This window comes from Theropithecus gelada, chromosome X, assembly GCF_003255815.1.
Source record: "Theropithecus gelada isolate Dixy chromosome X, Tgel_1.0, whole genome shotgun sequence".
NCBI lineage: Eukaryota > Metazoa > Chordata > Mammalia > Primates > Cercopithecidae > Theropithecus > Theropithecus gelada.
Window position 1 is genome coordinate 54,332,095 of NC_037689.1, and position 18,371 is coordinate 54,350,465.

Here is an 18,371-nt window from a genome sequence, read left to right on the forward strand (position 1 = left end):
CTAACAAAATATAGGTGTGTCTTTATTACCTAAGTAGTTTGGAATTGATCAAAGTGCTGAGTAAAGCCTGAGAAATACAAAAGTCCTATTATTACACATTGTTTTAATTTAACATTGTATCTCTAAGGTCACATCAGTTTATTACATGCTGATACAACAGAATTTGAGAAGCATATCATGTTTAACACAATGTGGTTTTCATGAAAGCGGTAAAGACTACATATGCTTTATTTTCATTGTCAAATAACTTCAAATTACTGGCCAAATATGTAATATAAACACAGCTAGGACTGATAATAGTTTCAAATTTATTTATTTTAGATTTATTGTTATTTTAACACTCTGCTTAATTGATCACTGAGGCTGAAGTGGAGAGGTTCTGATTTTATGGCTTAGAGGGTGATAAAAATCCTTTTTATCTATCTTAGCATTTTATTTAACTAATGGAGGCATGTGCATTTCATTGTATTTCATATTGTACTATCTGCATTTATTTACCTATCACTGCCCTCAGAGGGATATATACATATACACACACACATATACACATATATATTTATTTATTTATAGATATATTCACATATGTACTATTATGTATATATTTATACCCAAACACACACACACATACACACACACACTTTTTTGAGGGCTGATACTCTAGCATATGATCTAGTAAAGATAATTTATTAAATTTATTGAATAATTTATTGAATATGCACTATGTTCCTGGAACCATAGTAAGTACTTTAAGTGCAACATTTTATATTTTGTTCACAAAAAAAAACCCATGAAACAGGATGAGGAAATGAAAGTTTAAAAATGTTACTCAAGATCACATAGCCAGTGAATTACAGAGGGATTTGCCAGTTATCAATTTTTTGCCTTTCAACATAATCCTGGTTTTGATATGGGAATATTTCTCCCCTTGTCAGCTGGCATGCTATTAAGTTCTATCAGTAAAGGGTGCTGGAGTGACAATGGGGGAGGTAGAGGTTTGTCTGTTCCAGTGTGCTTTCAATTCTTTTTCAATCCTGTGCCTCTAGGTTGGCCTATGGAATGCCCAGTAAGGCTCACCTCATCTCCCCGCTTTACCCAAAAGACTTCCAGCAACACTATGGGTCGTGTTTGACAAGTTCTATGGGTACCCAACAAGCGAGTTGAGGATGGGTGGCAAATCCATAGGTAGCTTCCTGGAGCCCCGCCTCATTTCCTCAAGTTTAGCAGCATCCACTACAGGTAGTTTCCCAACATGTCCATTGAATACACCAGCCAGCTTTCTAGCAAATTCAATGGTTCCCCACCATAGGCTACTTCTCTGTGAATTTTGTCAGCATTCTACTCCAATATTCTCTTCACACTAGCTTCAGCCCACTGGCTATAGACTGTTCTGGATTGGGTCAATGAAGGAAACTTCTCTGTCATCCCATGGGAGGCAGACACACCCTTTCTAAAGAAGTCCGAATCCAGCCTTGGGTTGAGCTCCTATCTTTCCATATTAGTTCCTTTTTTGGGTATTATTCCTCAGGCTTAGGGTATTCTTTAGAGATCTCTTTTATTCTCTATTAAAATTAATTTCCAGTAAGTAGTTAATACTTAATTCTCTGTTTAAGTGACCGTGTGGTTTCTGTGCCCTGTCTGGACCCTGACTAATACAAGGGGTTTTACTAGACCAAGTTTAAAGTATTTTCTTATTCAAATTTTTATGTTTTAACAACTCAGTCCAGAAAATAAGAGAATAGGTGTTGAACCAAGGTATGCTGCTGAACTGAATTATTTTTTATTTGGGGGAAATGTCAGGTTTTATACCAACAACCTTTGAAATAGAAGGTTATAAGTAGTTTTGTGTTAATAAAGGATTACAAGATAATTACATTAATAGAGTTAATACCAAGGTAAAATTAGAGACTAAGCTATTCCTAAGGACAGAATAGATGAGTACTGAAAAATGTCAAACATTAAAGTTGGATCTCGGCCAGGTGTGGCCATTCACAGCTGTAGTCCCAGCACTTTGGGAGGCCAAGGCAAGTGGATAGCTTGAACCCAGGAGTTCAAGACCAGCCTGGACAACATGGCAAAACCACATGTCACCAAAAATAAATACAAAAAAAAAAAAATAGCCGGGAGTGGCAGCATGCACCTGTAGTCCCAGCTACTCAGGAGGCTGAGGTGGGAAGATCACCTGAGCCCAGTGAGGTTGAGGCTACAGTGAGCCATGATCATGCCACTGCACTCCAGTCAGAGTGACAGAGCAAGACCGTGTCTCAACAAAAGAGTCTTTTCACAGCTAAGCCAAGGTCAGTTTTACAACGACTTTTAATTTTTTGCCTGAACTGCTCTCTCCTACCTGACACTAATATTCAAATAGAAACAAAAACACATTCCAATTCCATATCAAAACCCACATTGAAATGATCTTCAATTTACTTGCCACATAGCCATATCTATTTGACTCAGATCCAGCAATAGTGCAACAGTGATGAAGGATCAAGAGATTGTTTGGATTACCCCTTTTCCAATCCCCAATTCCTTATGTTGATTTGGATAAAATATGGATATGCCACCCACCAAATATAGTGGCAGGATTCCAAACTGGAGGCCGCTGCCTGTACATTTGCAGATATCTGCCCCACCCTCACCTACTTCTCTTCAGAATTAGAGAAGAAGTTTTCCTACTCAAGATGTTCCCCCTCTTCAATCTGTAGGCATGTCAAAAGGTCCCCGACATTGACTATTCAATGAATCATTAAATAGTCAATGGTTTCTTGCATACTCCCCTAGTTACTACCCTCCTTATTCTTTTTCTCTTCATACCTTATTTGTTTTTATGTCTTGCATATTCTAGGAAATCAATAACTTTTCCTTAACTAATCAATGTTTATAAGTTATTAAGGATAGGAAATTTTTATTATCAAACCATAGAACCATATCTCACCTGTAGTAGCTGTAACTCAGTAAGTGAATATAAAACTAAACATTATTATAAAATAGGTTTTCTTCTTAACAAATAATTCATCCTTAGGAGAGAGTATGCAAAACACTGACTAGGAGAAATTTGCTATTTTGTTTTAGTATTGATTTGAAAAATCACACCATGTGTGATGTATGAAAATTTATCTATAAGAAATTTAGTGTTATTTGTGAAGAACAAATAATACAGGGTACTAACAGAATTGCATGTATTATTAGCAGATTACATATGACATAACAAATGTGTGTGGAGTGGAGGGAGAGGGATAAAATGAGAGAGCAAGTGAGAAAGGATACCCACACATACTGGATTATCTTGAACAGGAAAAAGAAGTCTGTGGTCAGAGTATGTAGACCCAAGAAGGTTACTATCCTTGGTATGTCTCAGTTGCCTTTTAAAAATCCTAACTTATAATGTTTTTGTGAAATCACATGATATAATACACATGTAAAGAATTTACCCAGTGTCTGGCCTTGGACTGTCTCTGAAACCTGAAAGCTAATATTTAAAGTATTGCTCATTTTATCTGAGAGGCCTGTATCTGCTATACATTAATGCAAACTAGATTAAGGAGATTTTTCACTTATTTTCATACCTCTTCATGTAGTTCCCTCCAACGAGAATTAAATGTCTCAAGTTCCTCATTGATCAGCTCATCCATTACTCCACCATCTGTTAGGGTCTGTGCCAATATGCGAATCTGATTTGGGTTATCCTCTGAATGTTGCATCAAATTTTCAAGTGACTGAAACACATTTGCAATAATTACTATTTCTCTTTTCTTCCTAAATACATTGAATTATCACACAATGCTCAGTATCTTCTGATTTACATATAATTAAGTCATAATCAATCTAAAGCAAATTTTAATTAGGATTAAAAACACCAAGGAGCATTTTTGCTTCAAAAAATAGGATGTCATTCTACAGGAATCTTCATGGGATTATGACAGTGTTGTGGACTGAGAACTTAAAACTTGATTCACAACCACCTTTTTTCCTTGATGTCCCCTAACTCTAAAACCTGAAGAGGTAAAACACTAAATTTCTCACCTTCTTTGATAGCTAGTGGTGTCCAAGTGACACAATTTTGAAAAGGAGTAGTCTCTCAAGAAGAATCCTTTTGCCCTTCCTACTTTTTTGCACATGCATGGCCTGGAGGTGTAACAATTATCTTTGCACGGGGAGGCTATGACTCTGAGTGTGAGGTCCTTCACGCTCAGGAATAGAGAGCAGAAAGAGAGTGCCTACTCACCTCATAATATGGCTGAACCATCCTCATCCCTGGGTAACTTCCCTTCACTATTCTTTTTGTGGTGAGAAAAGATTATTTTGTGAGCTTAAGCCATTGTCTGATTTTCTGTTATGTATATCCCAGTAATACCCATCTCCTATACTGCTGAAAATTAACAAAGTTGCCTGGCTAGATAATATGATGAAAGTGAATCTCAGTGTCAAATGCAGGCATGCTGGAAAACAAGGGATTCAATTTCATCTTACTGGACCTCAAACATATCTGTAGAATAAGCGATGGGCATATGTTTTAACACATTTATTAAATATTCTGTTTTCCTTGTTTTAAAGAAATGAAAATGTTCCAACACATATTTATAATTTTTCCTGTTTATGCATTTTTCTTGAATTTTGAGCAACCTCAATATATTTTCCTATTAAGTTTCAAGAAAATAAAAATATAGAGACTTCCTAAATACATTTATATTTAAAACATCACCATAACCTGTAAAATACTTAAAAAGCCATCAAATTCTTGATCAGAACAATGAAATTGTTAAAAATTTTCCTTATAATTTGTATTCCTTACTATTTTTAACAAATCTTAATTTTGTAAATATTTATTTGCAAAATGGATGTAAATAATTTTAATGGATACTTTATAAGACGTAACGAAGTATATACCTTGCTAAATTTTTTTAAAGGTGGATAAAAAGCAACAAAGCAAAATTAAGGGATCAGTTATAAATATCTTGAGTTGCAAGAAAACCTAGAAGTCATGCAGTTTTTCTATCCTTGATTCATGGTGATCTAGCCCTTTTCACTCAAAATGTCCTCCTGGATGAGCATCAGCAATACTACCAAAGAACCAATTTTATGTATGTGTTTGTTTATTTTTTCAGTGTGGAATCTCCTTTATTGGCTCCATTATCTGAATTAGGAACAATCAGAAATTATGACCACAAGATAGGAATAAAAGATAAGAGCACTTGCAATCCTCCTCCTCCCTGCTTGTCTGTGTTGTGGGCATTGTGAGGGCCTTACCTAAAATAGTAAATAGTAATGGTAAAGTTTTTTTTCCCCCATCTTTTCTAAATACTCTTGATTATGGCTTCAAATTTTCTCTCTTTCCTTAACATTCATTTTTGAACATGCCCTAGTTTTTCAGTGCATCACTTAAACTGTGATATCAAGAATTCAGCATGATGCTCCATGTACAATTTGACAACTTCATAGGATAACAACATCATCATATCTTCTGGCCACTGTCCTTTTATTAATGTGCTGTAAGTTTACTGCATCTTTTCTAGAACATGTAACACATTGTTGATTCACAAGAAATGTTTGGTCAATTAACTTCTCTGAATACCACAAATTTATAGTCATGATTAGTCAAATAGGGCCAAAATTAAAGCCCACTGAAGACCTCATTTATTGTACTTTAATACCTTTGCAGGTTTTATAATTTTCTTTCGAGAATTAGGAAGTTGAATAAAATGATCCATAGGTGTCTGCTCTGATGTCCTAGGATTACAATTCTATTCTGTCTAAAGAAATATTTTACATTTTCTTCACATCTTGAATAACTTATGCTCCTTATTTTATAGATTTACACAGGGGCTATACTACTTATAGCTTTATGTACATATACTATTCTAAAACAACATGTTCATTACATATAGATAAGTCAAAAGTACACTAAAATGCATAGAGCTTGAATGACTCAATGTCAGAAGTTAAAATAAGTCAAAGTTTATAAATGCAAACTCATTTAAAATTTAATTATTAAAAGTCTCCAAAGTAAAACTTAAAAGTGTAGTTACATTTTATGAATATTTTAAAGATATATTTCCAATATTAAAGCATATCCATTTAATAACTCAAAACATTCTGTAAGGTGTAAATTTGTGATTTTAAGTAAGTATAAAATATGTTCCAATTCAATACATGCAGCTTTTAAACTGGAAATAATGTTTCATATTATCATCCTGATTAGCCCTAAAGCAGTGATATTGTTTATTCACACTGTCTTTGCAGGTTTGTGGTAGATTTAATTAGGTAAAGTATCTATGTAGAACTTAGTGATATAATAAAGGCAAATTTTCTCTGTAAGAGGTTATTTAAACCCTTTGCAAAATCTTGTGACCTAGAAGGTTCTTAGGGGGAACAAAGGCTTTGTCCAAAGTACCAATGCTGAGTGATAACACAGTAATTATACTCTCTTGGGTTGTTTTCTTTGGATTTGTCTTTTATTTGGTACTTGACCTCTTTTAATAATGCATATAAATTATCATTATTTGGTTTAATTTACAACTTACATGTAGCACCTCAGAGATTTCCTCAGCTCCGCCAGGAATGTTTTCAGTGGTTTTAAGTTTAAATTCAACTTCATTTAGCCACTTATTTGCTTTCTCCAAGTATGACAATAACTCATGCCAACATGCCCAAACTTCCTGAGAAAGAAATATATATCACAGATTAAATATTATGGTAGAAAAGTAAATGCGAAACTTTGCCATTTCATTTTTTAAAACTTCTGAAAACAAAACACTTTATATTTTTCACCTTTACTTTGTAGCAGATAATTTAAAATGCAGCTAGTCATTTTGATCATCTAATACCTCTATAATTAAAAGTCATTAAGAAAACATTTTATTACATGAATAATGGACGAATTCAAAATACAGTAATTTACTTTTTAAAACAAAAATATGCACCAACATTGCAGTCTGGGAAATAGAAAAATAAAAGCATATGTAAAAGCATATATGTAAATCTAACTCCCTCACACATCACTGTTACCAGTATTCTGTGACCTCCTCTGAAATTTAACATATATAATTTGATAGTTAAAATTTAAATGAGTTTAACTATAGCACTCTTTTCACTAAACACTATATCATACAATTTTCTCTATTACTAAGAAGACATATTTTTAATGAAAATCTAAGACTTCATTAAAGTGGCTCTTAGTTTAGCAATATACATTTATTAGACTACTTTTAGTTTTGTTTGCTATTATAAATTTATGGTAAACATCATCATGAATATGGACTATTTTTCCACTTTCTTATTATTTCCTTGAGGTATGTTATCAGAAATATTAGTACTAATTCAAAGGCTTGATTATTTTAAATGGCCATTGATTTGTATTATGAAACTGATTTATATACAGAAGTACTCATAAAAAAGCAGAACTTGAAAATTTCTACAAGAAAATATAGAAGAAAATATCTCTGACTTTGGCATAGAGAAGAGCATCTTAAGTAAGACATCTTGTAAAAAAACTGACCATAAAAGAGATGAATATATTTGACTACATTAAAATTACAACCTTCTATTCATCAAAGGATACCATCAAGTAATTGAAAAACAGCCTCAAACTCGAAGAAAACAATTGCAACATTTGTAACACATAAGAATATGAAAAATAATCCCAGTAAGTCAAATAAAAGATGAATAACCCAATCGATAATGAAAAGAAGACCTGAACCAAAATCTTAAAGAGAAATATGTATATACAATCAACATGAAGATATGTTCAACCTCATCAGTAATCAAGGACATGTAGGCCAGGATTACAATGAGATACCACGTTGATTGACACAAATGAGAAGTTTGACAATTCCATGTGTGACAGAAGATATACATCAACAAAAATTTGTATTTACTGTTGGTGGATGTGTGTACTGGAATGACCATTTCGGAAAACAATTTGTTATTCTAAGTAAGGTGAACATTCACATACCCATCAAGACAACAACTCCACTTTTTGATATACGTATCCCCAGAGAAACTTTTTACCATGGATAACAAGACTGTTACAACAATGATCATTTCCGCACTTTTTCTAGTAATCAAAAAAAAAAAAAAAAAGGAAATAATGTCCACTGCAAGGAGAATGGAAAAATACACTATTATCTTTTAACAAGGAATACAGATACGACAATGAAAAACTTAATCAAAAAGAACCATAAGAATGAATCTCAGACACAAATATGTTGGGTGAAAAGACCAAGTCCTAAAAAAACTATGTTATAGTTTACCATTACTGTAATAATGAAATTAAGCACAATTGTTTTTTCATTCATATGTGTGTGGATTTTTTTAAACAACGGAATAACAAAGGGAGCGGTCTACATGGTGATTATGTCTATTGGGGAAAAGATAGAATAATGCAAGAGAGGGTAAGAATATAAAAATGGTCATATTCTGTGAGCTTTGTAATTGTAACTACTGGACGAACCTATTAAGTACAGTAAGTACAATGGAGCAATCATCAACACTTACCACCATCTGCCCCCGTCTCACTAACTACCACCAAAACTAAAGGCTTGAAAGGAAGATTTATTTTAGGAGGATCTAAACAATTAATCAAATTTCCCCAAGTTCTCTTTGTTCATAGCCCTCAAAACGACAGAGTATTAGATCTCTATCTGATGAAAAGTATCAGTCTCACCCGCCTGGCAAATGTACCAACCTTTTATACTTGCTTGGTATCTTACGTACAGTTTATTGCAAAAAGTGAAATTAAGTATTTTGCTTTAAAAGGTGATAGAAATCTTAAATCTGGGTCATTTCCAGCTCCTGCTGGACTACAGGCTGTCTTCATTCTGGGCAAAGATCCCAGTGGGAAAATATAAATATCTTCTTAAATACCTGAGGGTACCTTAGAGCTTTGAAGACAAGAAGGCATGATTGGTAATGTGTCTTATTAACTTTGGTGCAGATTGAGGTAATGAACTACCTTGCTGATTTAACCGTCAGAATAGATGGCCTCTTCTGTCCTCAATGCATCTGAAGGACACAGCTGGAGAGGCTGAATGTACCAGCTTTACAGGTCACCTTTGCAAAATAAAATATAGTCTTGAAGCCCGAATTGGAGCTAAAAGCCACTTAGAATAACTGCTAAGCTTAACAGTTTGGAACTTAAAATTACTTTGAAATCACAGAATTCAAAGTGGTTTTGAAGGAAAGTACAAATAAAAAAGTAAAGTTCTGTTCAAAATAGTAGATGGAGCTGATGAGGTAACCCCCCAATGTATCCTATTTCAGTTACATCAAAATGCATGTTAAAAATATAAAGGAAACATTTTTAATTCATAGCTGATCTGTAACACATGTATATAAAACCTCAGGTGTCAGAAAAAGAAAAAGAGGGAAATGAAAGTAGAGTAGAAAATCAAGCTTATAAAAATACTGGCATATCAGAACAGGGTATATGCCATCAAAGCTAGGGCATTTAACACTAACTCGAGATGGGAAATGAGGCACGCCAGGGAGATTGGAAAGAATGAAGCAGTGTGCCACCTATCCTGTAAAGAAGTAGTAGAACTGCTTGCTGCAGAGATGAGTTCAATTCCTGGATATCCTTGTTCACTTTCTGTCTCGTTGATCTGTCTAATGTTGACAGTGGAGTGTTGAAGTCTCCCATTATTATCGTATGGGAGTCTAAGTCTCTCTGTAAGTCTCTAAGGACTTGCTTTATGAATCTGGGTGCTCCTGTATTGGGTGCATATATATTTAGGATAGTTAGCTCTTCCTGTTGAATTGATCCCTTTACCATTATGTAATGGCCTTCTTTGTCTCTTTTGATCTTTGATGGTTTAAAGTCTGTTTTATCAGAGACTAGTATTGCAACCCCTGCTTTTTTTTGTTCTCCATTTGCTTGTAAAAAGAAATAAATAAATGAGGTCTGTTATCAAATAAATATGGGAAATAAAGAAATGTATTAAATAAATTTAAACAGACAAAATACTAATCACCATTGCCAGTCTCAATAGAAGGTATCATTTTCTAAGCATATTTGATCAGGGCATCCTGATTTGCAAAGTATGTTGAAAATCTAATGCTCTGCCAACAGACAGCGGGAAATGTTATCTTTAGGGGATTTAGAAGGAGAACTTGCTGTAAGCTAAAGGGGTCAACAAAGACTTCATATAAGAATTACTATCTACACTGGGCCCAGAAAGATATATAGGATTAAAACATCATAAGGAGACGAGGTATTAGTGAAAAGGCCATTCCAGTCACGAAGACAAAGGAAAAATATACCTCCAATAAAATGAGAATAATGAGTGATTCAAATTACATGGGACATAAGAAGCATGAAAATTGAGTTGCAGAAAAGATTTAGCAAGGATGCTAAACTTTCATAAAGTAGGTTTTGGTGTACCAAAAACCTTGGGAGTTTCATTGTTAGTAAATGGACAAGATAACCATATATCTGTGTTCACTCAGGACTTTACAAGTTTACATATGTTGATCAGAGTTAAATCCAGTATGGCAACTGTGCAAATCAAAAGACTGCAGTTTGGATAATTATATACTCACTAGGTAATTTTTCAAGTTCTTATCTTTCAGACGTAGATAATAAATATGTACAAATTAAAAAAAAAAAAGAAGTAGTAGAACATGCCTAGCCATTGGAATATCGTGATTTATCAAAGAAGCCATTTTGGGGGGATTTTTGGCTGAAAAATAAAGATCCACCCATAACAAATGGAAACTTAACCTTGTATCACACATGAGGGCAGAGCATAAATTCTCTACAATCCTGGTGGCAACACTACAAAAACTCAACAGCTCAGAGCAAAAAAAAAAGAAAAGAAAAAAGAAAAAAACAAAAAAAGTTCCAGTAAAGGCAATTCGTACTATAGATGAGCTTGCAAACAAACAAACAAACAAAAAAAAAAAACCTTACAAACCACATGGGGAAATTCACTTCCATTAGAGGGAGTCATTAGTTGTAACAAATATGGTAGAATCCATACCTTATGACATGAAGATAACAGAACAATTTTAGAGAATTGTACAATAAATATTCTTAGAGTCATGGTGTATGTTTCCCATAGAGTTTATTTACTTGAGATTGGCAACTGGAATTCACATCTAAGAAATAAAAGGGCTTGGTTGCCTATATTTCATTTTGGGAGACCATCTCTTTCTTGTTTGCACAAGCCCTAGTTTAAACAGAGAGGGCTGATGGGGAGGACATTTGAGGGAGGTGAGGAGAAGAGAGTTTGAATAGTTAGGCAATTCTTCTTTCTCAGCCTTTTATGGGGATAGATAGGGTAAATTCATCTGAATCATTTTATTTACAGGATCTAAAACAAAACCACTCATCTACTGGGTGGAAGGGGTGGTTGGTATGCATTTCCTGTTAAGCTGTTGGTATGGCCAAGAAGGAATCAAAAACAACTCTTTCAAATTTCTCATTCCTGAAAGGTATGGAGTATGAAGTACTTCCAGTGCCCACAGGCTCTGAGTTGAGATATGGTAGGTAAATTAGACTTCAGGGCATCACTAAAGCATTGGTAAAAAAGATATAATATTCAAGAGCATTTTGTTTAAAGCAGTTGACAAGTGTCACCTTGAAATTCTTGTTAAACACTACGAGGTACTATAAATGCCTAAGAGATCTTTTTGGGGGGGTTCAAAGCTCATAAGAATAAGGCCCATTTGGATCCTCAACAGAATAAATCAAGTCTATAGAGAATGATCCAGGTCAGTGGTGATAACATATAGAAAAGGGACAACAGACTAGGCATTACAGATGTGTGTGGGTTTTAACAAAAGGGAACAGCAATTGTGGGCAGCCAAAATAAGGACATTCATATGAAGAGAGTATTTTTCCCTCTTCATCTTCCCTTATATCAACAGTAGATCCATATCCAGAAACTAGGTTGGAGGAGGACCCTGTGAGACTATTTATTCTCATTCCTGCCTCTATATAAATTGCTGAAGCAACAGATTAATCTAAACTTGTGATATATTTGAATACGTTGATACTTAAATTTAAATTAAATTTTAATAACTAAAAGTGAATAAAAAGTAATGAGATCAGAAAGAAATATTGTTTAAGCAGCCAACTACCAGGCAGAAAGTGAAATTTGACAGAGTTAGGTGTAGTTATTGAAAAAATAAGACTGTTTCATGTTTATTACTCATTAAGTTGAAACGTCTCAAACAGATAGTATCTGTTTAAGTTGTTTAAAGGAATACATAGAATTAACTACACAAAAGAAGAAAGCCATAATAAAGAACATATTTGTGAAACAACTCAATAAAATACTGACACATGGAAAATATGTTTTTTAAAAAATATACACACACATACATAAATATAGATAGATAAATATATATACAGATAAAGATGAGAATATTTCTCTATTGAAGGATAAATTATGCCACAGGCAGCTGAAGAGAGAATTTGAGAGTTGGAAGACAGATTTTAGAAAACTATCCAAAACTGAGCAGATAGAGATAAGAATATAGATAATATTAAAGGGAAACCAGTAACTGGAATATAGGAAGGGGATACTCTTAATAGCTATAAGAAAGTTTTCCCTTAGGAAGGAATGAAGAGATTGGGAAAAAGAAAATCTTCACAAAGATAATGCAGAACCACTAAAGAAACAATGCATCTGTTCTAGTTAACACACCAAGTGACAAAGTATAAATGAAAGCAAATTTACACATAGACAAAGTTGAATGAAACTGTAGAAGACAAAATAGGGTGAAACTGCAGAGCATATACAACAAAGAGAAAATTTAAAGGTACCAGAGAAAATGATAAAGAAACAATAACTTGACAGATTTCTTAAAGGGAAAACATTTCAGAAGAAAAATAGTATTTTCAGTGTTGTTAAAAAACAAAACAAAACAAAACAAAAAAAAAAACCTCTCCTCACATAATTACCTGCTCAACTACATCATTATCCAATACTCTGGGCAAAATAAAGTCATTTTCAATGTGAAAAATCTGAACATATTTGCTACTCACACTCAAGGAAAGAGCAAGAAAGAAACTGAACACGGAAGCAAAGGGAAGAACAAAAGGCAAAACTGGTCACAAAAATTGGGAAAATAGCATTGGTAAATCTAATATATGAAATAGTTAAAACAATATCAGCAGCAACAGCAATTATATGGACTAATTTGGGGGAAATAAGGTGAAAATGAAACACGAGGCAACAATAATGTGGAAAATGGAAGAGGTAGGTTCAGAGTTAAACCATGCTAATGTTTCCACCATATTATTGTTAGAGAGGTATAGAGAAATATTTATAAGATAAAATAAAGTATATATTCCAAACCAGTGGAAAAGGAATAAAATGGAACTAAATAATTTGATAACTTCAATACAAATAGGGAATGTTAGAAATGTCATTATAGATGAGAAGGAAATGGAAAAATAATCCAATAATTGGTCTTGAAAATTGTGTTATTAATATAAAAACTTAAAAAAAATCCCTTTGGAAAATATACTTCAATATAAATTTCTAATGAATCACAGAGTATCATTTAAATGAACAACATGAATAATAGGGAACAATGATGCTTATTTAAGGACATTAAGAACATAAGAAAGTAATAGTAGGTGTTTTATTTAAATATTGACAGAAAGCATTTCCTGGGTACAAAAAATCCCTCCCTATTGTAACATGTTAGTGAATTAATTGAGTTTTTCTTGAGACATGTACAGTGCCATCACACCCTTTCCTTTCCCATTCTTTGTTATATTTTATATAGCACTCACATAACACTAATACATGAGATACGTCTTTATATACTCAGAAACTATGATATTTCCTGACATATAGAAGCCACTTTTCAAGAGTCTGAGGAGCGAATTGAATTTAAAAGAAAAGAATAGGGAAAAGTAAAGAAGAGTTTAGAACTGACAATGGAGAAACTCAGATCACATTTTACAATTAGAAAATGATAATACTGTATTGGGAATATATGGGGTACTTTAGCAACAAATACATTTTAAAATATTTTTAAAGGTGTACTTTATTAATGATCTGAATTGTGTCTGTCTTTAAATCTCAAACACTCAACAGATGAAGCAAACTAGATAATGTTTTTCAAAAGTAAAGGGGTACCTGAACACCTTATTAACTATATTCACAAAAATAACTCAGTCTGTGTGAAGGAAGGGGGATTAAAGTTCAACTCATATGCAATGTCTGGCAGCATCAGCATTTGTAGTGGATAAAGTTTTGTGCCCCTTGGTGCAGTATTTTCATAAGAAAGGTCATAGCTTATTTTTGATGCAATTACATGGCAATCATTTGAGACACCTGCTTTATCTAAATTCAGATAAGCATAATCTAGACAGTAAGGTATCCATAAAAGTTAAAGCAGAACTTGTGATAATAAATAAACATAATGCAAAACATCAAAAAATATAGAGCTGGTTAGGTAACATGTCTAACAAAGAACTCTATGGGGCACAGACATTACTAAAGACGGTTATAGTAAAAATATACTTCTCTACAGAATGCTTTTCCTCTAAGATACTTAAATAAGTTTATGTACATACAAATACAGGAAAAAATAAAGATCATTGTCTATAAATCTGGAGAAAATGTATTTATAGGATTTTATGACCTAATAATAATAGAAATGAGAATTAGAAGCATAGCTACTCACATATATTGAGTACTGGGCTAAGTACTTTAAAGGGAATAGCTCATTTAATTTTCTCAACTTATGAATTATGTATTATGTCCATTTTACAGACTGGAAACAGGTTTATACAAGTTAAGCAAATGGCCCAAAGTCATACAAGTTATAAGTGCCTGCATGAGGAATTCAGGCCAAAGTTGTTTTACGCTAGAATCCATGTTCTTAACCACTATGCCTCCTATATGACCATGTATTGACATATAATTGATAAAGACAAAGAAAAGCAACTGACTTCCAAAGTCTTGCATTTCCCATTCAGCCTAGTGCAGAGCCACTGGTAGTTGGTAGTTAGAGTCTCAAGTTCCTTTTTTAAGGCCTCTTGTGCTACAGGTGGAGCTTGAGCTATGACACTATTTACAGACTCAGTAAGGAGTTTCACTTTCGCTTCTTTTTGTTGGGCCTCTTCTTTAGCTCTCTGAAAAGTAAAGAATGCTCTGTTAATAGCAAGAAAATAACTTTACATCCAAAATGCATTTATATGTATCATATAATTTCTTCCTCACAACATCCCAGTTAGAATGAGATTTACAAAAATAAATCTCATATGGACTCCAGTCTCTTCCATAAAGTTTTTAGTTGAAATTGGAAAGTTAAAGAAATAAATTTTTATGAAAATACAACAGATCTTTAACAAGAATAGATTGAAAAGTAGTCTTCATGGGAGTATGCATTTGTGGTCAAATATATACACATCGATATAAATACAATTGTTTGGAAAAGGCAAAAAGCAAATATTTCGATATTAACTAGGTTAAAAAATATCTGGCAGTCTAGAATCAAAATCACTTATAAATTACTTGGATGAACAATATTGAAACCATCACAAATATCATTTAAGTCAAAGGATACTTAACATAGAAAGGTCCCCTTAATGCTATATTTAGGAACATATTTTGATAAAAGAAAGTTTTGTTCAAGAATTGAAAACACATGAGAGAAAGAGAAATCCAAAAGGAGCCCCTGATATCAGAAGCTGGCCTGATACCCAGATATTCCTTGGTCTTCTCCAGTGGAAAATATACTGTTTCACAGAATTTCTACATTGGAAAAGGCCACTTTGTTACCATAATGGATCAAGACCACGACAAGATCATTCCATAATCATGTCTGAATCCAGACAAAAACATCAACATTACCGAAACCACAAAATGCCCAACTCTCCCCTATCCTGGTTAATATGAATGAATGCTGCTTCTTTATCAATTACAACTTTAGCCTCATTCTGGTCTTCTCTCCTTCTGGACAAGATACCATACTCATAGAGCTATCCCCACACACTAATGACAAACAATCCAAAGTAAAGCTTTTAAACCCACCTTCAAACCTCCTAACACAGCACAACTCCTACAAAGTATTTTTTTGTTTGTTTGTTTGTTTTTTCATCCTCACATACCCCCCGGCCTCCATGTTGTGTATTCTCTCTCACTGCAAAAAGTAATGAACCCAACTTGTTCAGCTACAAGAGAGTTGGTGGTGGTCTTTGGTTGGGAGCCATTTACACTCCTTAACTTCAAATGTGTACATGTATTTTAGACACATACACACATACACACTGTATCTTTAGTCTGTGTTCCTCCAGGAGTCAAACCTGACATTAGCTTTCAAATGTAAGTAGTTTATATACATGTTCCATGTGAAAGAAATTCTGGTAGCTGAATGGGGAATTGAGACAAGAAAGGGAAGAGAGATCCATATGGGCATACTTATTAATCACTGTTAATGACTGGAGTTTAATCCTGTTAGAAAGTCCTGAGAAATATAAGCCTGCGGGTTATCCCGTTCAGGGGTGCAGGAATTGGGGTATTATTTCCGAATCATCTTCCCTAATTGTTGAAGGCTGTTGGGGAAATGTTAATTTCCCAGTACTTGCAAGCCTACCACACAAGTGCAAAAGTGGGATTCAGTGGTCACAGAAAGCCCTCGAGTAAACAAACACAGGTTCTATAATGCAGAAGTTGGGCCTGAGTAGTGGTCAAGGTAAGGGCTTATGGGCAGGTTATGGGTAAGGTCAGCTATAAAATGCCTTTGTATGTGTCAACATAATCATCCTACTCCTTTGGATTTAGCCCTACAATTCCTTAAAATTGTGCATTATGTCAGAAAATGCAAATTGTTTTGCCTAAAGAATGTTTACCTTCACCGATTTTAATTGATTGAAATCTTTAGTTTAATATTCTAAATAAACCAGCTTTTTGGCATCACTGAGCATAGAGTTTGTTTTCACACAAATTGTATTTTGACTTTAGTAATTACAGTATAATCAACAAGTTTGATTACCATTCATCATTTAATATGTGCTACCGTGTTCTGTGCCAGCCATGTGATAAGTGCTACCTCATTAGATCTTTAACCAAACCTTCTCAGATGTGTTTTGTTATCTCTATATTGGACACCAGAAAACTGAGGTTCAGAGAGTTTAAGGAAATCATCCTCAGAGTTACATCCTTTCTTTCTCATAGTTTCTGTTAAGCTGGTGTCAAATGTTCCATGAGCTGAGGAAGGAGCGTGTTGTAGTCAGTCCAATGAATAAAATTACAATTTATACTCATTATAAATAACCCAAGCAATTATATAAAAATGTAGAATGAAGAACACTTCTTTCCCTGGTTTTTAGGCTTCATATATTCTTGTTTAATAAGAGGCTGAGATCTTGGGAAAGGTTCGGAGAAGGAAGAGCAAAATGTATTAACCCAGGTACACATGAGGAAAGGAGATGATGATGAATTTCTCTACTAGGAGAAAAGGTAGAAAATTAAATGACTGGTACAGTTTCGACACAAATCCTCATAAAAACAGTGGCTGTTTCTTTCCATGAATCTAACTATGATATGCTCTGCCGTCTTTCATTGCTAGTATTTCACACCAGTGCTTCTTAAAGTCAGCGTCCTTGGAATCACTCTAGAACTTGTTCCGTGGCATCAACTGAAACTTGTTAAAAATGGAAAACTTCAGGCCTTACCCCAGACTCACTGAATCAGAAATTCTGGGGTCAGGGCCCAGCACTCTGTGTATTAAACAAGTCTTCCAGGTGATTTTGATGTCCATTCAGGTGCAGGAATCACTGCTGAAATGATTATACAAATGTATTTGTGTATTTACTATTCTCACTTTATGTGCAAGTTCTGGCAAGCACTAGTACTAGAGTTCTGATAGTATACAAATTTTAAAAAATAAAAACAGTTAATACATTTCCAGATTGTTTTTCAAAGGGTTTTAGTATAAAGTTTTAGCATATAGTCATTGCTGATCTCCATAAAAGTTTTAAAATCAGAGGCTGTTTATCATACACTGCCCTGGGTTCTTTTATGTCAAAAAAAGTTTTCCTTTCAGGGGAAAAATAAGTTATCAAAACAGCACTTTCATTTTCAAGTAAAATACAGGAAAGAACATAAACAGAAGGGGAGGTCTCTATTTCTTCTTTGAGTATCAGGGAGAGATGTCAAAGTAGGTCTGTTAGTATCTTCTGACAATAAAGAAAAATTAGCTATCAAATGAGCACAGGTGGCAGTCTGGACAAGGTACTATTGCTAACCTCCAGGTAGTGAAGTTGACATAAAGAGACTGTCTTGAGTAGCAGGCTGGAAAATCAAGAAATGAAATCTTCCTGCCAATTCTTTCAATGGTTGTTGCCAGAGGCTTCCAGAGTTTACCTCTTTTTACTATGACCCCCATACTAAACCAACTTTGTAGCTAGG

The 18,371-nt window shown here is 33.9% G+C and overlaps 1 protein-coding gene across 1 annotated transcript in view; it reads right to left on the reverse strand.

Annotated features, from left to right (window-relative positions):
• Nucleotides 1-18,371, reverse strand: part of DMD (dystrophin) — a 2,044,437-nt gene that overhangs the window by 1,249,953 nt on the left and 776,113 nt on the right. The window contains exons 27-29 of the mRNA XM_025371836.1: nucleotides 14,909-15,091; nucleotides 6,519-6,653; nucleotides 3,564-3,713 (exon numbers count right to left, since the gene is read on the reverse strand). Of these exons, the coding sequence (XP_025227621.1) occupies nucleotides 3,564-3,713; nucleotides 6,519-6,653; nucleotides 14,909-15,091 (468 nt within the window). The remainder of the gene's footprint in view (nucleotides 1-3,563; nucleotides 3,714-6,518; nucleotides 6,654-14,908; nucleotides 15,092-18,371) is intronic.